This window comes from Hemitrygon akajei, chromosome 16 (assembly GCF_048418815.1).
Source record: "Hemitrygon akajei chromosome 16, sHemAka1.3, whole genome shotgun sequence".
Classification (NCBI taxonomy): domain Eukaryota; kingdom Metazoa; phylum Chordata; class Chondrichthyes; order Myliobatiformes; family Dasyatidae; genus Hemitrygon; species Hemitrygon akajei.
Genome location: NC_133139.1, coordinates 3277823 through 3303628, shown reverse-complemented (window position 1 = coordinate 3303628; position 25806 = coordinate 3277823). Strand labels below are relative to the sequence as shown.

Below are 25806 nucleotides of genomic sequence, written 5' to 3'. Positions count from 1 at the left end.
TTCATTTATATTATATTTTATTAAAGTGCTGCACAGTTTTCTAGCCACGTAAAAATTCTTGCTCAGAGCAATGTTTGGTCCATACAGCTGTAAAAAAAAAATTAGAGGGAACATTGGCCCCTTATCTATTTGCCTCTAGCACCATCCCATGCAACACATTCCAGGCACTCACCACTCTCTACATGCTAAAAAACCTTGCCTCTCACGTCTCCCTTGAATAGATTGTCTATTTTGACTGGTCCTTTTCTCATTTTCAGTTTTGGCATGAATCACGATGGAGTTGGAAATTCATGTGGTCCAAGAGGTCAAGAAGCAGCAAAGTTGATGGCGGCTCATATCACCGTGAAAACTAATCCTTTCATTTGGTCAACATGCAGCAGGGATTACATCACCAGTTTCTTGGAGTAAGAAGTCAGAAAATAGGATAAAATATAAAAACAAAAATTAAACAGGTGTCTGTCAGGGTCCATGCAGTGTGAACATGTTAAATGGATCTGTTAATGCAATTATTTTTGTCTTATATATAAAGTAACATTTTGAATTAATTCTACATTTTTTTCAAACTCTTAAAATGCTTTGAGTTGTACATTGTGCCCAAGATAATATTAAATTTATACTTAACAAGCATAGAGGCCAAATGTGTAAAATTTGAAAATACTATGAAGGTCAATGATCTAAAGCATGAATTAATTTCTCTCCACAGACGCTACCTGACCTGTTGTGCATTTACCACATTCTTTAATATTTCATACTTTGGCAACTGCTGCTTTTTTTTTTGTTCGTTCTCCAGCACATACCTGTTTAAAGGAAGCTGTGGTCTGTAACCAGATTGACATGATTGAAATACATTCAGTAGTGATTTTGTCTTCCAGAATCAGAATTTGTGTAGTTAATGATTTACAAGAATATAAGTTCAGATATGAATAGGCAGACAGGAAGGCACTAGAACAGATAGTCAAAATTGCCCAACTCATCACCACCATCAGCCTACCTGCCATCAAGGACATGTATACAGAAAGGTACCGATAAGGGGCCAGTAACTAACATCATGAAGGATTCCACCCACGTTGCTCATAGACTGTTCGTCCCACTCCCATCAGGGAGGAGGCTACATAGCATCCAGACTAGGACCACCACATTCAAAAACAGTTACTTTTCCCAAGCAGTAAAGCTGATCAAAACCTCCACCCACTAACCCACCCCACCACACCCCCAACCACCACTACTTTATCATTTCCTGTCAGGGTCACCTTATGTACTGGCACTCCTGTGCCCAGCATCACTTTATGGACATAAATCAATCTATATCTATTGTGTTTTTATTGTGTTCTTTATCTTAGTGTGTTTTTTTGTGCTGCATCGAATCTGAAGTTACAATTATTTTGTTCTCCTTTTACACTTGTGTACAGGAAATTATATTAAACAATCTTGAATCTTGAAAAATTTCCAGCAGCTTCAAAGTGAAAACAAGAAAACCCACATTGACTAACGTATGAAAAATTAGGCATAAGTTTTCAAAAATGGCAAGCTGCCTACAACACAGCATAACTTCTAAAAAAGACAGATTTGACTGACTCTCCCAAGCAGTTTCAACTCAATGAAAATTTTATATGTAGGTCATTCCAATTTTGGTTGATAATTCACAGCACTATTGAAAAATCTATTTCAATAAGGAGAAATAATTTAAGAATCAGCTATAAATGTAATTTATAACAAAAAAATTTTGCGATTAACCATACAAACCCACATAATAAAACATTATGCATTTATTATTGTTCATTTACAATGAGCAAGTAATGGAGACTTTATTTTCTCAAATAGTTTTATTTTTATCAATCATTTAATTTTCTTTGACTACATTTCATTTTGAAAGTTAATGCATCTATTTATGTGTCATAATAAAATATTCTTGTTTTTGGTCAGTTCAGGACATGGTCGGTGTCTCAACAATGCACCCCCAAAACAGGAGTTCTTCTACCCTACTTTGGCCCCAGGACAAGTATATGATGCTGATGAGCAGTGCCGTTTCCAATATGGAATCAAATCACGCCAGTGTAAATATGGGGTAGAGAGTCTTGCTCTTTCTTTGAGAATAGAAAACTGTTCTGATCTTTTGTGGCAGACAAAGCTGCAGAAAGGAATTCCTGCTTTACTCTGTCTTCAGACTTTCATATATGCAGTCTTACGGTTGTGTAATTACTGTCTACCATAATCTGTTTATTCATTTTCTTTTGTGTTTGCAAGTGTGTAATATATTTATAATTTAAATTCAGTGAGAATGACACTGCCTAAACTAATGAGTTACTTAGTATTAATTAATTATTAAAAGCACCCACAACACACAAAATGCTGGTGGAACGCAGCAGGCCAGGCAGCATCTATAGGAAGAAGTACAGTCAACATCAGGACGAAGAGTCATGGCCCGAAATGTTGACTGTACTTCTCCCTATAGATGCTGCCTGGCCTGCTGTGTTCCACCAGCATTTTGTGTGTGTTGCTTGAATTTCCAGCATCTACAAATTTCCTCTTGTTGTGTTAATTATTAAAAACTTACTTTTTTTTAAAAAAGAGTCAGTTTCATGAGGAAGAGGATGGAATCTTTAAAGTGGATGTGAGGAACAAGTTTTTTTACACAGAGAGATGTGGGTGCCTGGAATGCGCTGCCTGGTGTGTTGGTAGAGGCAGATACATTAGGACTTTTAAGAGACATTTAGGTAGGCACAAGAAAATGGAGGGATATCGACATTGTGTAGGCAGAAGAAAATATTTAGCCATTTGATTACTAATGTAATTCATTCAGCACAACATTATGAGCTGAAAGGCCTGTTCCTGTGCTGTATATTGTTCTATGTCTTAATCCATCCCCAGTCAATAAAATATAAAACATTATTTAGCTGTTATACACCAGTAGCTGCAAGTAATTGGAATTTTAATTATTGCAAGCATACTGGGTAAAGAAAGATCCCTGTGTGAAATGGGAGTTGTAAGAGGGTGTATTTGCAGTTTAGTGGAAGCTAAAAGTGCTAAAGCACTGGAAACACACCACTAGAATTTTCTGCTACTTTCTAATGTATTTAGGGATTGACTTTAAAATATCTACAAGAATCATGAATCATTAATAGGCTATTAAACAGGAACAGCATGTTAGAGATTACTTCTCAGAGGGTAGTATAAAAGTGAAACAAGCTGCCTGTGGAAGTGGTGGATGTGGATTGGATAAGTTTGGACAAGTACATGGATGACTAAGGTCTGTGTACAGAGCAATGCGACAAGGTAGCAACCAGGCTGGCACAGATTTGATGGGCCAAAGGACCTGTTTCTATGTGGTAGTGTTCTATGGCTCTATGACTGAATTGCCAATCCATGAAAGATCTATTTGACTCGACTTTAAGAAGGATTCTGCTCAAGGATTAACCAAAGATAAAATAAGTTCTATTAAGAATAGGTATTCTATTTTAAACTAAAGAAATCATATATTTTAAAAACAAAAAGCTTCAATTTGAAATTCGTTAAAACCAGTGCATAATATCATGTTCATTATACAGCCATAAGCATAGAGCCAGTTTAGTATCATCAGCAACCTGAAGGCAGAAGCCTCACTTAACGGATTTATGTTAAACTCTGCCAATTAGAATACAATGCCAATCTTCCCTGTCTGTTATTTTAACAATCCAAACTGTGAAATAAGAAGTTTACTCAGCAAGTACATGTTGTTCATGATTTTTATCAAATATTTTTGCAATCTATTTGAGATTAATTTAGTAAAATAAAGTTTGCATGTCATAGGTACATAGGTATATTTAATATACACAGAACACACTAATACTTCTCCTTAGCTTAGAAAGGTATTTTTGGTTCTTGATACTTTCTTATTAATATTTTGTTTATAGGAGGTATGCAGTGAGTTGTGGTGTCTTAGTAAAAGCAATCGTTGTATTACAAACAGCATTCCTGCTGCTGAGGGAACAGTGTGCCAATCCAATACGATTGAAAAAGGGGTGAGTACTATTTCAATTATTTTTTATTTATTTGGAACTAATTTGACACTTTAGAATCTAATCAAAATAGTACACCGGGATTACCCTAGGATGGGGTGCCAACAGTCATCACTTTTCCTCCCACTGCCAACCACCCCCCCCCCATCAACTGAATAGACATTCTATGTTTTCTTAAACATTTGCCAACTGCTAGTAGGTTCCAAGCAACACACACAAAATGCTGGAGGAACTCAGCAGGCCAGGCAGCATCTATGGAAAAGAGTAAACAGTTGACGTTTTGAGCCAAGACCTTTCATCAGGACAGTGTGTGTCGTTTGGAATTCCAACATCTGCATATTTTCTCTTGCTTGTGAACAGATTCCAAGGCTTAGTTTGAAAAACTAGAATGTCCAGTAACAAGATCAGGCCATTGTAATGTGATGGGTGGTGTGGTTGGTTCTGAGATAGGAAGGGTCAAAGACTGATGTCAGTTTGATGGAGAGGGGTGGATATGCAAATGTAAAAGCAAGGATATTATGCTGAGGCTTTATAAGGCATTGACCAAATTACACTTGGAGAATTGTGAACAGTTTTGGGCTCGTTATCTAAGAAAGGATGTGCTGGCATTAGAGAGTGTCCAGAGGAAATTCATGAGATTGATTCCATGAATGAAAGGGTTAGCATATAAGAACCATTTGATGGCTCTGTGCCTGTACTCGCTAGAGTTTAGAAGGATGATCTCAGTGAAACCTTTTGAATATTGAAACCCTAAATAAACTGGATATGAAGAGGATGTTCCCTATAGTGGGGTAGCCTACGATCAGAGGGCACAGCCTCTGCATAGAAGGACGTCCCTTTAGAACAGAGATGAGGAGGAATTTCTTTGGCCAGAGGGTGGTGAATCTGGAATTCATTGCCATAGATGATTGTGACAGCTAAGTCATTGGGTATATTAAAAGAAGAGGTTGATAGGTTCTTGATTAGTCAGGGTGTCAAAGGTTGCAAGGAGAATGCAAGAAAATAAGGTTGAGAGGGATAATATATCAGCCGTGATAGATAATTTTGCTCCTATGTCTTATGGTGTTGGTAGACAACACTGAAGCTATGCGCTTCATTATCATTGGGATAAGAGGCAGAAAGGTACCGATGAACACTGTGTAAGCTGATTGGCAGGTGGAGAGTGATTGCAGCCAAGGATATCAAGGTACTTTTCATTCATTCAATTAAATGAGCTAGTATTTAATTGCCCATCCCTAATTGCCCTTGTGAAGTTGGCAGTGAATTCACTTGAACCACTGAGTCTTTGTGATGTGGGTGCATCCACATGCTAAGAGGTAAATGAAGAAGGGCGAGGCCTCTTTCGTGGATTTTATAGCAGGTCTAGGAGAAGGGTGAATGGTTGGGGGGGGAAGAGGGAGGAGGATAATAGAGGTTTAGATGGTGAAGCGGTGTCTCAGGAGTTAGGGTTTAATACCTAGGTCCTGGAGAAAAATACTATATTGGATATGACATCAAGTCACAGGCAGGAGGATCCTTTAGAGCTCAGCACAAGAAATCTGAAGTTGATCCAGGAGTGCCCATTGATAATTGCTCTAGGCATTGTGGTCTCTGTTCGCCTCACAATGCTGCAGAAGGAAATGGTCATAGTCATGATCTGTTCTGAGGAGAATATGGCATGCAACTGGATGAAGCAAAATATGCTGAGTTTTTAAGTTCACATTTTGAATTTATTTTATTTACATACATATACCATATCACTAATTGCTTCAACACAGCTCAGACTTTGAATAAAATGCTCAAAAGGAAAATTTGTTTTAAAATTAATATGTGAAATGGAAATATCTTAAAGGAATATAGGAGAGGATGAAAGAAGTCATTGTTACTGTATTAAAACATTATAAAAAGGTGTAGAGTTAAGTTTTTTTCTGCCACATTGAAAATAGCTTCTCACACCTCCTCTTGTAGCTGTAGTCCCCATCACTTTTACATGTATCCTAAATATCTCGCACAAATTTATCATCATTTCAGTCTCTTACTCTGTGAGTGATATTTTTACAGCCAAATTCCTGATGCCTTTTATAATGATTTTCTCTGACTTTACTGGGGAATTATTTACTTGAACTATAAACTGCCTTCATTAATTCACGTTCTTCAGAGCCTATTATTTATTTTTATTTAGAGATACAGTGTGGAACAGCCCTTCTAGCCCCATGAGCTCTGTTGTCCAGCAACCCACCTATTTAACTCTAGCCTAATTACAGGAAAATTTACAATGACTGATTAACCTACTAACCAATACATCTTTGGATTGTGGGAGGAAACTAGAGCACCTGGAGGAAACTTGTGCAGTCATGGGGAGGACGTGCAAACTCCTTATACAGTACACCAGAACTGAACTCCAAACTCCAACACCCGAAGCTATAATAGCATCATGCTAACTGTAACGCTACCATGGAGCCTGTGGCTTTTCACATTCCCAGTCCTTGTATAAGCTTGTAGTCTTTTCTTTTACCTCAGTACTTTGCATTGTGAGCAGTTTTAGGCTCCGTATCTAGGGAAGTATGCGCTGGCACTGGAGAGAAACCAGAGGTTTACAAGAATGACTGTGGTCATGAAAGGGTTAAAATATAGAGTGTGTTTGATGATTCTGGGCCTACATTTACTGCTGTTTACAAGATTGAAGGGGGACCGCGTTAACCGAAGCAGGAGCTAATCTAGAAGATAGCAACTTGGCATGAAAAGTATAATATGTCAAGATACAATACCGTAGTTTCTGTCCTTCATATTTATGTAATTAGCTGTGAGCTAATAGAGGATTTCAAAGCCAATGAGAAGGATTATGTTTATACAAAATGATAGATAGATAGATAGATACTTTATTCATCCCCATGGGGAAATTCAACTTTTTTTCCAATGTCCCATACACTTGTTGTAGCAAAACTAATTACATACAATACTTAACTCAGTAAAAAATATGATATGCATCTAAATCACTATCTCAAAAAGCATTAATAATAGCTTTTAAAAAGTTCTTAAGTCCTGGCGGTAGAATTGTCACAAAATATATTGTCACATAACCATGCAGTGCTGTTTTAAGTAATACACTCAAAAATGCTCCTCCAGCATTTTGTCTGTGTTGCTTGGATTTCCACTTTCTACACATTTTCTCTTGTCAGTGCTGTTTTAATATATTTTCTGCTGTTTGGGCTCATTTTTAGACCGTCAGCCATCTGTTATAACAGTAGTTCAGTTGGATTAATAAAAATTGTAAAAGCCCGATTTTTATATCTAAAGTTTAAATACAAGTTTTTATTGTAGTGGTGCTATAAGCGAGACTGTGTCCCATTTGGAACTCGACCAGAGGGAGTGGATGGAGCCTGGGGACCTTGGTCAGCGTGGGGAGAGTGCAGCAGGACCTGTGGAGGTGGAGTTTCATATTCTAGCAGGCAGTGTGACAGTCCAAGGTAGGTTAACAACAAAACCTTGATTATACTCTTCTCCACCCATTTACCTTTTCTAATTATCACTTTCCAGCTTCTTACTTCAACGCCTCTCCCCACCCACCTAGTTTCACCTATCACCTTCCAGCTTGTCCTTCTTCCCCTCCCCCAACTTTTTTATTCTGGCATCTTCCCCCTTCCTTACCATGAAGGGTCACAGACCAAAGCATCAACTGTTCACTTATTTCCATAGATACAGCCTGGCCTGGTGAGTTCTTCCAGCATTTTGTGTGCGTTGATCTGGATTTCCAGCATCTGCAGAATCTCTTGTGCTTATAACAAGTGCCTGAGATGGGTGGCAATGTTGAATTTGTCAGTTTAATTATTTTACAAGTGTGCTTTATATTCCACAATATGCCCAATAACTATCCTGATGTATTTGTGCATATTTATATTTTTGTTAAGTTGTAAACGCATCCCATAAGTACCTGTTAATATTGGTCTTCATTTAAAATGGTTATTCCTCTTACATTCCAAAATATGATTTGTGAGCACCAATTCACATTTACAAAATGGGTAACAAGTCCAATGACTGAATAGATTAAAACAGAAAAGGATGTTTAATTGATCTGGCTTGATATTTCCTAAGTACAGGTTTCCCCCACTATCTGAAGGTAGTGTGTTCCTATGAAACTGTTTGTAAGCCGAAATGTTGTAAAGTGAAGAAGCAATTACCATTAATTTATATGGGAAAAATTTTTGAGTGTTCCCAGACTCAAAAAATAACCTACCAAGTCATACCAAATAACACGTAAAATGTAAAATAACACGAACATATAGTAAAAGCAAGAATGATATGATAAATATACAGCTTATATAAAGTAGAAATACTGTATGTACGGTGTAGTTTCACTTATCAGAATCAGGAAGACAGTGAGCCAAAATCGATTTGGAGAAAAAAAAAAATCGGCACATACACACATGCTAAAGTACACACCTACGCACGTACATGCATATGCACACAACCGCCCGCACAAGGCTTCACGGTCATGGTAGTCTTTCTCAGGGTAACACACGTATAAAGCGGGAGTCTTTTTCTCGTAAAAGCGAAAATCCTCTTTGGTTAGCGAAAACAGGTACTAATGTAGGTCTTACATAACAGCGAGCTGTCGTAAAGCGAACGTTCGAAAAACGGGGGCTGCCTGTACTAACTTATCCACTTTTCCATCCAGATTTTATTTGCATGCCATCCAGACAGACCATTATATATACAAGTACATCAAGGTAGTAACAATAAAACCTACAAATGGAAACTTTAGCCAGAGAGTGGTGAATCTTAGAATTCATTGCCACAGGCAGCTGTGGAGACCAAGTCATTTGGTATATTTATATTTAAGACAAAGGTTGATATATTCATGATTACTCAGAACATAAAGGGATACAGAGAGAAGGCAAGAGATTGGGGCTGAGAGGGAAATGGATCAGCCAGGACAAAATAGCAGAGCAGACCCAATGGGCCAAATGGCCTAATTCTGCTTCTATATCATATGGTCTTATGGGTACTTGCTGGTCAACATGGACGCGATGGGCGAGTATTCTTGTATGGATCTGTAACTCTATGATTAACTAGTTTATTTGTTGACCTAAAAGTTATTAATTTGCTGGCATCAGTTTCTCCATTGAAATATTCATAGTATTAATTAACTGAGGCACCACTCACTATGAATTTATTTACTCAGTGATGCGCCTTGCTCTTTTTGATTGCTCCATTTATTTTGTCAGAACTTATACTTAACTGTATCTTTTTATATTATTTGCCCATCAGTGATAGAACATAGAATAGTACAGCACATTACAGGCCCTTCGGCCCACAATGTTGTGCCAACCCTCAAACCCTGCCTCCCATATAACCCCCCACCTTAATTTCCTCCATATACCTGTGTAGTAGTCTCTTAAACTTCACTAGTGTGTCTGCCTCCACCACTGACTCAGGCAGTGCATTCCACGCACCAACCACTCTGAGTGAAAAATCTTCCTCTAATATCTTCCTTGAACTTCCCTCCCCTTACCTTAAAGCCATGTCCTCTTGTACAAAGCAGTGGTGCCCTGGGGAAGAAGCGCTGGCTGTCCACTCTGTCTATTCCTCTTAATGTCTTGTACACCTCTATCATGTCTCCTCTCATCCTCCTCCTCTCCAAAGAGTAAAGCCCTAGCTCCCTTAATGTCTGATCATAATCCGTACTCTCTAAACCAGGCAGCATCCTGGTAAATCTCCTCTGTACTCTTTCCAATGCTTCCACATCCTTCCTATAGTGAGGTGACCAGAACTGGACACAGTACTCCAAGTGTGGCCTAACTAGAGTTTTATAGAGCTGCATCATTACATCGCATCTCTTAAACTCTATCCCATGACTTATGAAAGCTAACACCCCATAAGCTTTCTTAACTACCCTTTCTACCTGTGAGGCAACTTTCAGGGATCTGTGGACATGTACCCCCAGATCCCTCTGCTCCTCCACACTACCAAGTATCCTGCCATTTACTTTGTACTCTGCCTTGGAGTTTGTCCTTCCAAAGTGTACCACCTCACATTTCTCCAGGTTGAACTCCATCTGCCACTTCTCAGCCCACTTCTGCATCCTATCAATGTCTCTCTGCAATCTTCGACAATCCCCTACACTATCTACAACACCACCAACCTTTGTGTCATCTGCAAACTTCTACCCCCACATCCAGGTCGTTAATAAAAATCACAAAAAGTAGAGGTCCCAGAACAGATCCTTGTGGGACACCACTAGTCACAACCCTCCAATCTGAATGTACTCCCTCCACCATGACCCTCTGCCTTCTGCAGGAAAGCCAGTTCTGAATCCACCTGGCCAAACCTCCCTGGATCCCATGCCTTCTGACTTTCTGAATAAACCTACCATGTGGAACCTTGTCAAATGCCTTACTAAAATCCATGTAGATCACATCCACTGCACTACCCTCATCTATACGCCTGGTCACCTCCTCAAAGAATTCTAACAGGCTTGTTAGGCACGATCTGCCCTTCACAAAGCCATGCTGACTGTCCCTGATCAGACCATGATTCTCTAAATGCCCATAGACCCTATTTCTAAGAACCTTTTCCAACAGCTTTCCCACCACAGACATAAGGTTCACTGGTCTATAATTACCTGGACTAGCCCTACTACCCTTTTTGAACAAGGGGACAACATTCACCTTCCTCCAATCCTCCGGTACCATTCCCATGGACAACGAGGACATAAAGATCCTAGCCAGAGGTTCAGCAATCTCTTCCCTTGTCTCGTGCAGCAGCTTGGGGAATATTCCATCAGGCCCCGGGGACTAATCTGTCCTAATGTATTTTAACAACTCCAACACCTCCTCTCCCTTAATATTAACATGCTCCAGAACATCAACCTCACTCATATTGTCCTCACCGTCATCAAGTTCCCTCTCAGTGGTGAATACCGAAGAGAAGTATTCATTGAGGACCTCGCTCACTTCGACAGCCTCCAGGCACATCTTCCCACTTTTTTCTCTAATCAGTCCTACCTTCACTCCTGTCATCCTTTTGTTCTTCACATAATTGAAGAATGCCTTGGGGTTTTCCTTTACCCTACTCGCCAAGGCCTTCTCATGCCCTCTTCTTGCTCTGCTCAGCCCCTTCTTAAGCTCCTTTCTTGCTACCCTATATTCCTCAATAAACCCATCTGATCCTTGCTTCCTAAAAACCTCATGTATGCTGCCTTCTTCCACCTGACTAGATTTTCCACTTCACTTGTCACCCATGGTTCCTTCACCCTACCATTCTTTATCTTCCTCACCGGGACAGATTTATCCCTAACATCCTGCAAGATATCCCTAAACATCGACCACATGTCCATAGTACATTTCCCTGCAAAAACATCATCCTAATTCACACCCGCAAGTTCTAGCCTTATAGCCTCATAATTTGCCCTTCCCCAGTTAAAAATTTTCCTGTCCTCTCTGATTCTATCCTTTTCCATGATAATGCTAAAGGTCAGGGAACGGTGATCACTGTCCCCCAGATGCTCACCCACTGACAGATCTGTGACCTGACCCGGTTCGTTACCTAATACTAGATCTAGTATGGCATTCCCCCTAGTCGGCCTGTCAACATACTGTGACAGGAATCCATCCTGGACACACTTAACAAACTCTGCCCCATCTAAACCCTTGGAACTAATCAAGTGCCAATCAATATTAGGGAAGTTAAAGTCACCCATGATAACAACCCTGTTATTTTTCCACCTTTCCAAAATCTGCCTCCCAATCTGCTCCTCGGAATCTCTGCTGCTACCAGGGGGCCAATAGAATACCCCCAATAGAGTAACTGCTCCCTTCCTGTTCCTGACTTCCACCCATACTGACTCAAAAGAGGATCCTGCTACATTATCCACCTTTTCTGCAGCTGTAATAGTATCCCTGACCAGTAATGCCACCCCTCCTCCCCTTCCCCCCCCCTATCCCTTTTAAAGCACTGAAATCCAGGAATATTGAGAGTCCATTCCTGCCCTGGTGCCAGCCAAGTCTCTGTAATGGCCACTACATCATAATTCCATGTATGTATCCAAGCTCTCAGTTCATCACCTTTGTTCCTGATGCTTCTTGCACAGAAGTACGCACACTTTAGCCCTTCTACCTTACCACCTTTACACCCTTTATTCTGCTTCTCTTTCCTCAAAGCCTCTCTATTTGTTAGATCTGGCTTTACTCCATGCACTTCTTGCACTGCTCTATCGCTCCGGGTCCCATACCCCTTGCAAATTAGTTTAAACCCTCCCGAACCACGCTAGCAAACCTACCTGCAAGGATATTGCTCCCCCTCGAGTTCAGGTGCAACCCATACAATCTGTACAGGTCCCACCTTCTCCAGAAGAGATCCCAATGGTCCAAAAATCTAAAACCCTGCCCCCTGCACCAACTCCTCAGCCACACATTCAACTGCCATCTCCTCCAATTCTTACCATCACTATCACGTAGTACTGGCAGCAATCCTGAGAACGCCACCCTTGAGGTCCTGTTCTTCAGCCTTCTGCCTAGTTCCCGAAACTCACACTTCAGGACCTCATCCCTCTTCCTGCCTATGTTGTTGGTCCCAACATGTATCACAACTTCCAGTTGCTTTCCCTCTCGTACGAGGATGTCATGCACCCGGTCAGAGAAATCCCGGACTGGCACCCGGGAGGCAACAAACCATACGGGTTTCCTTCACACGTCCACAAAATCTCCTGTCTGCTTCCCTGACTATAGAGTCTCCAATGACGACAGCTCTCCTCTTCTCTGTCCCATCCTTCTGCACCACAGGGTCAGACTCAGTGCTAGAGGCCCTGCCACCGTGGCTCACACCTGGTTGGTCATCCTCACCAACAGCATCCAGGACGGTAAACTTATTATTCAGGGGAATGGTTACAGGGGTGCTCTGCACTACCTGTCTACTCTCCTTCACTTTCCCCCCTTGGACTGTCACCCAACGACCTGCTTCCTGCAGCCTAGGTGTGACTACTTCCCTATAGCTCTCATCTATGACTGCCTCATTCTCCCTTATGAGTCGAAGGTCATCCAGCTGCTGCTCCAGATTCCTCACACGGTCTTCCAGATCGTCCAGCCGCAAGCACTTCTGGCAGATGTGACTCTGCGGGGGAGGGGAGTTCCCCCAAGACTGCCACATCTCACAGGAGAGGCACATCACCGTCTCAGGAGGCATTGTAAAGACTAACTGGGAACAAGCTCGTCCTCCGCCTCTTCTCGTCAAAGCCTCTCGAGTCAAAGCCTCAAATCTCCACTCCTTCGCTGGCCGCTTTCCACAGGCCACTCTGCTTGAGCTACCCCTCCATTTATTTGTTTGAGCTTTTCAAACTGCTTGGTCACCTGACCTCGATTGCCCAATCAGCTGCTTTCTGCTGAGTCTGAGCTATTCAAATCTTGATTGTCTAATCAACGACTTTCTGCTGAGCTATTCAAATCTTGATTGACTTGATTGCACAGTCCAACTGCCAAAACTGCCAGAATCTCTTGAGTCAAAGCCTCAAATCTCCACTCCTTCACTGGCCCACTCACTCACTGGCCGCTTTCCATAGTGATGTGTAATATATCTGATTTCATTTGATGTCAAATGTTTTTTTAAAATACACTACTACAGATATGCTATGAGGATGATCCTGGAATGAAAGAGTAAACATATGAGGAGTGTTTGATGGCTCTGGGCCGTTGAAGATTAGAAGAATGAATGTGAATCTCATTGAAACTGATTGAATGTTGAAAGGCCAAAACAGAGTGTATGTGGAGAGGATATTTCCTATAGTGGGGAAGTCGAGAACCAAAGGCAGAGCCACAGAATAGAACTTTCCTTTAGAACAGAGATGAGGTGGAATTTCTTTAGCCATAGGATGGTGAATCTGTGGAATTCATTGCCACAGACAGCTGTGTAGGCCATGTTATTGGGTTTATTTACAGCAAAGGTTCATAGGTTCTTGATTAGTCAAGGCATCAAAGGTTATGGAGAGAAGACAGGAGAATGGGGTTGAAAGGGCTAATAAATCAGCCATGGTGGAATGGTGGAGCAAACTCAATGGGCCAAATGGCCTAATTCTGCTCCTATGTTTTATGCTGTTCTGGTTTCATTGAAGACATACCCATGATCATTTTACCTACAGTCCCAGTATTGCAAAGTGTAATAATAGGCAGAATCTTTGGCAAGAGAAACATGACTATGGGTCTCAGACATGAAATATTAATATTTTTTTTCTTCCACATATGCTGCATGACCTGTTGAGCATTTCCAGCATTTTCAAGTTTTAACTCTTATCATCCGCATCAATGACCTGTCCAACAATGACCCACAGTTAGTGAATGTAGCCTGATTTCCATGGAAACATTCCAGAATTGGTGTAGGACAGGGAATATTGTCACTACACAACCTATCACTAAGAACTGGACTATACATATCTGTTCTCACATCATTCTACATGTGCACAGTAGAGTATCCTAACATTCTACATCACTGCATGGTACAGAAACTGCACTGCGGTGGACAGGAAGGCTCTAAAACGGATAGTCAAAGCTGTCTGATGCTTCATCACCACCAGCCTACCTGCCACCAAGGATAAATATACAGAAAGGTACCAGAAAAGGGCCAGTAACATCAGGAAGGATCCCACCAAACTTGCTCATGGACTGTTTGTCCCACTCCCATCAGGTAGGAGTATATGTGGCATCCGCACCAAGACCACCAAACCCAAAAGCAGCTACTTTCCCCAAGCAGTAAGGCAGATCAACACTTTCACCCACTAACCCATCCCTCCACAATCCCAGTCACCATTAATTTAACACTTTCTGTCAGTCAACTTATGTAGAGACCCTCATGTGCCTAGCAACACTTTATGAACATACGATCAGTTTTTGTATATAAACTATCTTATGTATTTATTTATTTATTGTGGTTTTTATTGCTATTGTGTTCTTTACCTTCTTGTTTTTTGCACTAAGTTGGAACCGGAGTAGCAATTACAGTATTTTGTTCTCATTTACACTTGTGTTCTGGAAATGACAATAAATAATCTTGAATCTTGATGCCAGTTTAGCACTGAAATTGTATCAGATGTGCCAGTGGACATATATAGGGGGGTACCCAGTTGAATTTAAGGAGTAATATAGAGTAAGTGGAAATTCTGTTATTGCAATTCATTTCAACCATAGCAAAATCTAAGTGATCACATTTCCAAGCCAGCTCAAAGCTGGATTTAAAATTTATTTGTTACAACAATCTGTTGGAGGAACTCAGCAGGTTGAACAGCATCTGGGGAGGAAAGGAACGGTTGGTATTAAAACCATAAGATATAGAGCAGAATCAGGCCATTTGGCCCATCGAGTCTGCTCCACCATTTCATCATGGCTGATCCATTTTTCCTCTCAATTTAAATCTCCTGCCTTCCCCCCCACCCCTGCCAATATCCCTTATTGCTCTGACCAATCAAAAATCTATTAACTTCTGCCTTCATTATACACAAAGATTTGGCCTCCACAGCTGCCTGTGCCATCAAATTCCACAGATTGACCACTCTCTGGCTAAAGAAATTCCTCATCTCTATTGTAAAAGAATGCCCATCTATTCCAAGACTGCATACTCTGGTCTTAGACTCTCCCACATTTCCTGGGTAAGGGACCCAAAACAGCTCACCATATTCCAAGTGAGGCCTCAGCTGTGCTTTACAAAGTCTCAACGTAACATCCTTGCTATTATAATCTAGCTCTCTTGAAATGAATGTTAACCTCACATTTGCCTTTCTCACCACAGACTCCATCTGTAAACTTTAGGGAATGCTGCACACGTCCCTTTGAACCTCAGTTTTTTGGGATTTTCTCTCCATTTAGAAAATAGTCAAACCTTTTATTTCCATGAGACCCTAAGAAAATAGGACCAGAATGAGGCCATCCAGCCCATCGAGTTTGCTCCGCCATTCAATCAGGGCTGATCCTTTTCTCTTTCTCCTCCTCAACCCCAGTTCCCGGACTTCTCCCCATCGAGTCTGCTCCACCATTCAATCATGGCTGATCCTTTTTTCCTCTCCTTCTCAACCCCAGTTCCCGGACTTCTCCCCATCGAGTCTGCTCCACCATTCAATCATGGCTGATCCTTTTTTCCTCTCCTTCTCAACCCCAGTTCCCGGACTTCTCCCCATCAAGTCTGCTCCACCATTCAAGCATGGCTGATCCTTTTCTCTTTCTCCTCCTCAACCCCAGTTCCCGGACTTCTCCCCATCAAGTCTGCTTTGCCATTCAAGCATGGCTGATCCTTTTTTCCTTCTCCTCCTCAACCCCAGTTCCCGGACTTCTCCCCATCGAGTCTGTTCCGCCATTCAATCATGGCTGAGCCTTTTTTCTTTTTAATCTCCTCCTCAACCCCAGTTTCCGGACTTCTCCCCATAACCTTTGATGCCATGTCTAATCAAGAACCTAGCAATCTCTGCCTTAAAAAGATGCAACGACAGCTGCATGTGGCAATAAGTTCCACAACTTCACCACCCTTTGACTAAAAAAGTTTCTCATCTCTATTTTGAAAGGGTGCCCCTCTATCTTGAGGGTGTGCCTTCTTGTCCTACACTCTCCCACTATGGGAAACGTCCTTTCCACATCTCTTCTGTCTAGGCCTTTCAACATTCAAAAGGTTTCAATGAGATCCCCCCCCCCCCCCCCCCCCGTCCTTCTGAATTCCAGTGTGTACAGACTCAGAGCCATCAAACGTTCCTCGTATGATAACCCTTTCATTCCTGGAATTATTCTTGTGAAGGTCCTCTGTACTCCCTCCAATGCCAGCATATCTTTTCTAAAATGAGGGGCCCAGAACTGTTTAAAATACTCAAGATGAAGCCTCACCAGTGCCTTATAAAGCCTCAGCGTCACATCCTTGCTTTTGTATTCTAGACCTCTTGAAATGAATGCTAACATGGCATTTGCCTTCCTCACCTCCAACTCAACCTGCAAATTAACCTTCAGGGTGTTCTGCACAAGGGCTCCCAAGTCCCTCTGCATCTCAGATTCCTGGTGTTTCTCCCCATTTAGAAAATAGTTCGCGCATTTATTTCTACTACCAAAGTGCATGACCATGCATTTTCCAACATCGTATTATCATTTGCCACTTTCTTGCCCATTCTTCTAATCTGTCTAAGTCCTTCTGCATCCTACCTGTTTCCTCAACACTACCTGCCCCTCTACCAATCTTCATATAATCTGCAAACTTGGCAACAAAGCCATCTATTCCATCATCTAAATCATTTATATACAGCATAAAAAGAAGTGGTGCCAACACCAACCCCTGCAGAACACCGCTAGTCACTGGCAGCCAACCAGAAAAGGATCCTTTTATTCCCAGTCACTGCCTCCTACCAATCAGCCAGTGCTCTAACTATATTAGTAACTTTGCTAACTATATATTACTAACTATATATGCTAACTATATATTACTAACTATATTAGTAACTTTAACTTGGTAAGCAGCTTCATATGTGGCACCTTGTCAAAGGTCTTCTGAAAGTCCAAATAAACAATATCCACTGCATCCCCTTTAACTATCCTACTTGTAACCTCCTCAAAGAATTCCAACAGGTTTGTCAGGCAGGATTTTCCCTGAAGGAAATCACGCTGACTTTCTACTATCTCATCCTGTGTCACCAAGTACTCCCATCACCTCATCCTTAACAATTGACGTCTTTGAGGATCTGTCTATTCTTCTGTAGCCTTACTACTTCCTCAAAACTACCTACACCTCCAACAACTTTCATATCGTCTGCACATTTAGCCACAAATCCAAATCATTGGCATATAACGCAAAAAGTATCGGTCCCAACACAGACCCTGGTGGAATATCACTAGACATTGGCAGCAACCAGAAAGGGCTTAGTTTATTCCAACTCTTTGCCTGTAGTCAATGAGCCATTGCTTTATCCATGCTAGAATCTTTCCTGTAATACCATAGGATTGTAACTTGTTAAGCTGCTTCATGTGGCACCTCAACAAAGACATAGAAACACAGAAAGCCTACAGCACGATACAGGCCCTTTGGCCCACAAAGCTGTGCCAAAATGTCCTTTAGAAATTATCTAGGATTACCCATAGCCCTCTATTTTTCTAAGCGTTATGTACCCATCCAGGAGTCTCTTAAAAGACCCTATCGTATCAGCCTCCACCACCATCACCGGCAGCCTATTCCATGCACTCATCACTCTCCGTGTAAAAAAACTTACCCCTGACATCTCCTCTGTACCTACTTCCAAGCACCTTACAACTGTACCCTCTCATGTCAGCCATTTCAGCCCTAGGAAGAAAATCTCTGACTATCCACACGATCAATGCCACTCATCATCTTATATACCTCTGTCAGGTCACCTCTCATCCTCTTGTCGCTCCAAGGAGAAACCTATTCTCATAAGACATGTTCCCCAATCTAGGCAACATCCATGTAAATCTCCTCTGCACCCTTCCTAAGAGTTCCACATCCTTCCTGTAGTGAGGCGACCAGAACTGAACTCCAAGTGAGGTCTGACCAGGATCCTATATAGCTACAACATTACCTCTCAGCTCTTAAACTCAATCCCACGACTGATGAAGGCCAGTGCACCGAATGCCTTCTTAACCAGAGTTAAGCTGTGTAGCAGCTTTGAGTGTCCTATAGACTCTGACCCCAAGATCCCTCTGATCCTCCACACTGCCCAGAGTCTTACCGTGCCATCATATTTGATCTACTAAAATGAACCACCTCACTCTTATCTGGGTTGAACTCTATCTGCCACTTCTCAACCCAGTTTTCCATCCTATTGATGTCCCACTGTAACCTCTGACAGCCCTCCACACTGCAAACAACAGCCCCAAGCTTTGTGTCATCAGCAGATTTACCAACCCAACCTTCCACTTCCTCATCCAGGTCATTTATAAAAATCACGAAGAGTAGGAGCCCCAGAACAGATCCCTGAGGCTCACCACTGGTCACTGATCTCCATGCAGAATACAACCGCTTACAACCACTCTTTGCCTTCTGTGGGCAGGCAAATTCTGGATCCACAAAGCAATATCCCCTTGGATCCCATGCCTCCTTACTTTCACAAAAAGCCTGGGGAACCTTATCAAATGCCTTGCTAAAATCCATATACGCTACATCTACTGCTCTACCTTCCATCAATGTGCTTAGTCACATCCTCAAAAAATACAATCAGGCTCGTAAGGCATGACCTTCCTTTGAAGAAGCCATGCTAACCATTCCTAATCATATCATGCCTCTCCAAATGTTCATAAATCCTGCCTCTCAGGATCTTCTCCATCAACTTACCAACCACAGAAGTAAGACTCACTGGTCTATGATTACCAACGCTATCTCTACTCCCTTTCTTAAATAAGGGAACAACATCTGCAATCCTGCAATCTTCCGGAACATCTCTTGTCCCCATTGATGATGCAAAGATCATCGTTAGAGGCTTAGCAATCTCCTCCCTCGCCTCCCACAGTAGCCTGCGGTACATCTCGTCTGGTCCTGGTCACTTATCCAACTTGATGTTTTCCAAAAGCTCCAGCACATCCTCTTTCTTAATATCTGTATGCTCAAGCTTTTCAGTCTCCTGAAAGTCATTCCTGCAATTGCCAAAATCCTTTTCCATAGTGAATACTGGAGCAAAGTATTCATTAAGTACCTCCACTATTTCCTTCAGTTCCATACATGCTTTTCCGCTGTCACAATTGATTGGTCCTATTCTCTTTCGTATTATCCTCTTTCTCTTCATCTACTTGTAGAATGCCTTGGGGTTTTCCTTAATCCTGTCCGCCAATGCCTTCTCATGGCCCCTTCTGGCTCGCCTAATTTCATTCTTAAGTTCCTTCCTGCTAGCATTATAATTTTCTAGATTCCTATCATTACCTAGTTTTTTTTAACCTTTTGTAAGTTCTTCTTTTCTTCTTGACTATATTTACAACAGCCTTTGTACACCATGGATCTTGTACCCTACCATCCTATCCATGTCTCATTGGAACGTACCTACTCAGAACCCCACGCAAATATCCCCTGAACATTTGCCACATTTCTTCTGTATGTTTCCCTAAGAACATCTGTTTCCAATTTATGCTTCCAAGTTCCTGCCTGATAGCCTCATATTTCCACTTACTCCAATTAAACATTTTCCTAACTTGTCTGTTCCTATCCCTCTCCAACTCTGTAGTAAAGGAGATAGAATTGTGATCAGTATCTTCAAAATACTCTCCCACTGAGAGACCTGACACCTGACCAGGTTCATTTCCCAATACCAGATCAATTTCCATAGATGCTGCTTGACCTACTGAGTTCCTCCAGTATTCTGTGTATTGTTCTGGATTTCCAGCATCTGGAGAATCTCTTGTGTTTATAATTCTGATTTCCCATGTTCAATACTGTAGACCAATGCAGTATAGTTCTTTCTATTAATATTTCCATTGTGTACTTTTGCATAGTAAATGGTAATACTCTCCCTCTTCATAAAGCAAAATACTTCTAATATTGCTGAATATTCACAAAGCAACATTTTTGATATTGGAAAGGAATGGTCAAAAATCCTAGTAGTGACAGCTAAGATGGTTCATGTGCTTTACAGACATGAGACAGAGTTGAGCACCATAATATTTTCTGAAAATTAGTCATAGAGCATCACAGCAATGAAACAGGCCCTTCAGCCCATCTAGTCTATGCTGACCTGACTTCTGCCTAGTCACAACTACCTGCAGCTAGACCATATTCCTTCAAATTCCTCCTATCCATGTTCTTATCCCAGCTGCTTTTAAATGTAATGATTTAACTCATGTCTACCACTTCCACTGGCACCATCCTCTGTGTGAAGAAGTTACCCCCCCGATTCCCCTTAAATATTTCACCTTTCACTCTAAACCTATGACATCTAGTTCTACACACAAAATGCTAGAGAAACTCTGCAAGCAGGGAATATGCAAACACGAGGAAATCTGCAGATGATGGAAATTCAAGCAGCACACACAAAATGCTGGTGGAATGCAGCAGGCCAGGCAACATCTATAGGGAGAAGCACTGTCGACGTTTCGGGCTGAGACCCTTCGTCAGGACACTTCATAAAAATTGTAGGCTTATAGTAGTATCAGTAGATAAGCCGTCTCCAGAGATGGAGACAGAAAGATCAAGAAAGGGAAGGGAGGTGTCAGAAATGATCCAGGTAAATTTGAGGGCAGGTTGGAAGTTGGAGGCAAAGTTAATGAAGTCATCGAACTCAGCATGTGTGCAGGAGGCAGCGCCAATGCAGTCATCAATGTAGCGAAGGAAAAGAGGGGGACAGATATCTGTATAGGCTTGGAATGTGGACTGTTCCACAAAGCCAACAAAAAGGCAGGCATAACTGGGACCCATGCGGGTGCCCATGGCTACACCTTTGGTTTGGAGGAAATGGGAGGAGCCAAAGGAGAAATTATTGGGAGTAAGAACTAATTCCGCTAGATGGAGGAGAGTAGCGGTAGAGGGGAATTGGTTAAGTCTGGAATCCAAAAAGAAGCGGAGACAAAGTCCTGATGAAGGGTCTCGGCCCGAAACGTCGACATTGCTTCTCCCTATAGATGCTGTCTGGCCTGCTGTGTTCCACCAGCATTTTGTATGTGAAGCAGGGAATAAAAAGTGTTTCAGTCCAAGACCCTTCATCCTAACCTATTCAACCTTTCACAGCACAGAACAGGCCCTTCTAGCCCAACAAGCTGCACCGCTCAGCAACCTGCCTATTTAACACTAGCTTAATTACAGGACAATTTACAATGACCAATTAACCGATATGTCTTTGGAAATGGGGAATAAACCAGACCACTCAGAGGAAACCTACATGGTTCACAGGGAGACCATACAAACTCCTTAGAGATGGCACACTCATTCAAGCTTATTACTATATTTCTTGTAGGTAGGTGACCAGAACTGCACAGAATGCTCCAAATTCAGCCTCACCAACATCACAGACAAAAAACAAATTAATGATAGCAGAAAAACAGCAATGCTGGATTTATCTGTGTGGCTTCCAAGGACCAATGAAAGAGTGAAGAAAAAATTGGGTTGTAAATCAGGTTGCTGTAGCTTGATTCTAATAAGACTATATCTGAATTCATTACAATATATTAATACAGATCTCTTTCCAGGCCAACTGTTGGTGGGCGATACTGTCTTGGAGAGAGGAAGCGTTTTCGATCGTGTAATATTGATGTAAGTTGAAGGATATTTGAAGGTTTTCATTTTGATTCATTATTTATACATTGTTATACAAATTAGTACTTTAGAAGCTATTATTAAAAAAAAAGCCCAGATCATGAAATGTTTGCCATTTTCAAACAATCAGATTCTTAGCTTACTGTCTGCTTCTTTTGTGGCTCTTGAATACTCACTCCACAAATGGTCCCTCAACTATTGATCATCTAAATCTGCACACATTTTTAAAGTGGTTTAACACTTCATCCTAACCTGTGGATTCCATTTTCCTCTATTTACCCTCAGATTCTTTACCTGTTTCACATAGTTTTCAGTATGCTTTATATGGGTCTGCAGCTCCGATTTCTCTCATCTCACTTGTACTAAGGCACTCTTGCTCTGTCTTTTTTCCCTGTTTCACTTTCATTTTCATTCTTGCCCCATCATTACTTACAGATAGTTCTAGAGAGGAAGGAATCTTGGGCTGAACAGTTTTTGTGCCCTTGAACAGATTCTTCGGCAGCAGATTGAACTTGCCTTGAAGCCTCCAGATATCTGTTTTGTGTTTTATCAAGTTCACCCACTTGTAGCTCAACCACTATTTGCAAATCAATGTCAGTGTCAAAGTCAAGTTTATTGTAATGTGCACAAGTACATTTCTGCACAGGTGCAATGAAAAATTTGCAGCAACATTACAGGCACACAGCATCAGATAAGCAGCATTCACAAGAAAAACAAGAATTCACAAGTTGTCTGCAAGAAAACAATTAGAGCAAAAAAGTCAATTGTAGTGCAAAGTAACCAAAGTGGTTATAGCATCGCTAAACTGTAGTGATATTGTTTGTGGCAATTGGTTCAAGAACTGAATGATTGAAGGGAAGTAGCCGTTCTTGAACCTGGTGATGTGGTACTTAAGGCTTCTCTACCTCCTACTTTATGGTAGCTGCAAGAAGATGACATGGCCTGGATAGTGGGGACCTTTGATCATGAATGTTGTCTTCTTGAGGCTGCACTTCCTGTAGATACTACCAATAGTGGAGAGGGATGAGCCTTTGATATATTGGACTAAGTCTACTACTCTCTGCAGCTTCTTATGTCCCTGCACGTTTGAAATGTTGTTCCGGACTGTGATGCAACCAGTCAATGTACATCCAGCAGTACTTCTGTAGAAGTCAGTTAGAGCATTTGGTGACAAACCAAACCTCATTAACCTCCTAATAAAGTAAAGACACTGGTGTGCTTTCCTTATCATTGCATTTATGTACTGGGCTTAGGGTAATAATCCAATACCCAGGAATTTAAACCTGCTGACTCTCTCTTATCGCCGATCTCTCAATGTAGAATATATTCTCCCTTCTTCCCCTTGAAGTCAACAATCAACAAGAAGTTGCTGTTGCCACACCACTGAACGATGTGTCCTATCTTGCTCTAGTAAGCTGACATTTCACTACCTGTGATTCGTCTTTGCAGCTTTGAAGTGCACATGTTGATGATAAGCCCATAAGATATAGGAGCAGAATTAGCCATTTGGGCCACTGAGTCTTTCTCCATCGCATTCCCCTGCCTCCTCTCCAATAACCTTAAACTTCATGACTAAACTAGAACCTTTCAATCTCCACTTTAAAGATACCCAGTGACATCGTCCACAGCCATCTGGGGCAATGTATTCCACAGTTTCACTGCCCGCTAGTTAAAGAAATTTCTCCTCATCCTTGTCCTAAATGGATGTCCCTCTATTCTGAGGCTGCACCCTCTGGTCCTAGACTTTAACATTCTTAGAAACATCCTCTCCATATCCACTCCATCTAGGCCTTTCAGTATTCAATAGGTTTCAATGAGATCTCCCATTATTCTTCTAAACTCCAGAGAGTACAGGCTCAGAGCCATGAAACACTCCTCGTATGTTAACCCTTTCATCTCAGTTAACTTATCTACATTCAGACCGTTCAGCTTCCCAAACACCTTCTCGTTAGAAATAGCAACTGCATTCAGTTCTGTCCCCAAACACTCTTGAATTTCTGGCATACTGCTAGTGTTTTTCACAGTGAAGACTGACATAAAATACTTAAGTTTGTCCACTGTTTCTTTGTCCTCCATTACTACCTCCCCAGTGTTATTTTCCAGCAGTCTAATATCCACTGTCACCTCTCTTTTACTCTTTACATTACTGAATATATATAATCGTTGAGAATGTTACTGTGATTAAACACCATACTGCCGGGGCAAACCAGAAAACATGGCCAACTGCTGAGGTTTGTGCACTGCCTAGGGAATGAGATACTACCTTCAGATTTGAGGATAGGATGACTCAAAGGTCAGCAAGATGTGCGCTCTCCCGTGTCATCAGGAAGGCAAACTGTGAGTATGTACAGAAAACCCACTGACTCCTTTGTGACAGCAGGGACATGTGGCAAGGTATACAACCATCACCGAATGCGAGTCCCTGCGCACCAACAACAGCAACACCTTCCTTCCTGATAGGCTGCATGCCTTCAATGCACAATTTGACCAATTGAATGACATGGAGGAAAGCCCCCTCTTTTCCTGAGGAACAGGCAGCATGTTTGACTGCAGCCAAAGTGAAGGGGATGCTAACCAGGTAAGCCCACATAAACTGCAGGGCTGAATAACGTATCTGGTCAGGTTCTAAGCGACTGTGCACCTCAACTATCTTTAATATTTTAATATCTCTCTGAAACAGTCTATATATCTGTAAGGCTTCAAGGTAGCTCGCCATCAATTCAGTGCCCAAGAGAACAATGGTATCTGGCCTAATAATTACCAGCCAGTGGCACTAATTTCAACAATCATGAAGTGCTTTGAGGGGCTGGTAATGGGTTGTAAAAAATCTCACCTTACAGCTGCATTGGACACTTTCCAGTTCGCCTACCACTCAAACCAGTCCACTGATTATGCCAAGCCTCAGACCTCCACTCCATTGTGTCCCACATAGAAGACGATTTCTCGTACGCCAGGATGTTGTTCATCAACTTCAACTCAGCATTTAACATGATCATCCCTCAGAGGCCGGTGGGTAAACTGTCTTCATTAAGACTCAAAACCCCTCTCTGTAACTAGATCTTGGACTTCTTATTGGAAAGACCCCAGACAGTCTGAGTTGGCAGCAACAACTAGTGCCCCCAAGGCTGTGCGTTCAGCACGCTGCTGTTCATGCTGCTGACTCACAACTGCACTGCCAGATTCAGCTCAATGACATCATCAAGTTTGCTGATAATACTATATTAATTGGCCTCATCAGCAACAATGATGAGTCAGCATACTGAGGAGAGAGAGATTTGACAAATGATACAAGAACAACAACCTGAGAGCCAATGTGGATAAGGCAGAAGAGATGATAGTGTACAGGAAGGCTCAGGTCAACTTCTCTCCACTGCACATCAATAGCTCTGCTATGGAGAAAGAGCAGCACAAGGTTCTTCAGTGTGCACATAACAGATTATCTAACCCGGACCCACAACAATTCCTCACTAGTCAAGAAGGCTTAGTAGCATCTACACTTTCTGAGGAGATTGAGGCGTGCAAGATTCCCAGCCCCCATTCTAGCAACTTTCTACTGGAACACCATCGAGGGTGTCCTGTCTCTCTGCATCATTGTGTGGTATGGAAGGTGCAGGGCATTGGACCACAAGACCCTACA

The 25806-nt window shown here is 41.7% G+C and overlaps 1 protein-coding gene across 3 annotated transcripts in view; it reads left to right on the top strand.

Annotated features, from left to right (window-relative positions):
* LOC140739701 (A disintegrin and metalloproteinase with thrombospondin motifs 6-like) overlaps positions 1–25806 on the top strand; it is a 185173-nt gene that overhangs the window by 111455 nt on the left and 47912 nt on the right. For all 3 annotated transcript variants that reach the window (XM_073068121.1, XM_073068120.1, XM_073068122.1), the window contains 5 exons: positions 258–404; positions 1924–2065; positions 3891–3998; positions 7296–7441; positions 22103–22166. In XM_073068121.1, coding sequence (XP_072924222.1) covers positions 258–404; positions 1924–2065; positions 3891–3998; positions 7296–7441; positions 22103–22166 — 607 coding nt within the window. The remainder of the gene's footprint in view (positions 1–257; positions 405–1923; positions 2066–3890; positions 3999–7295; positions 7442–22102; positions 22167–25806) is intronic.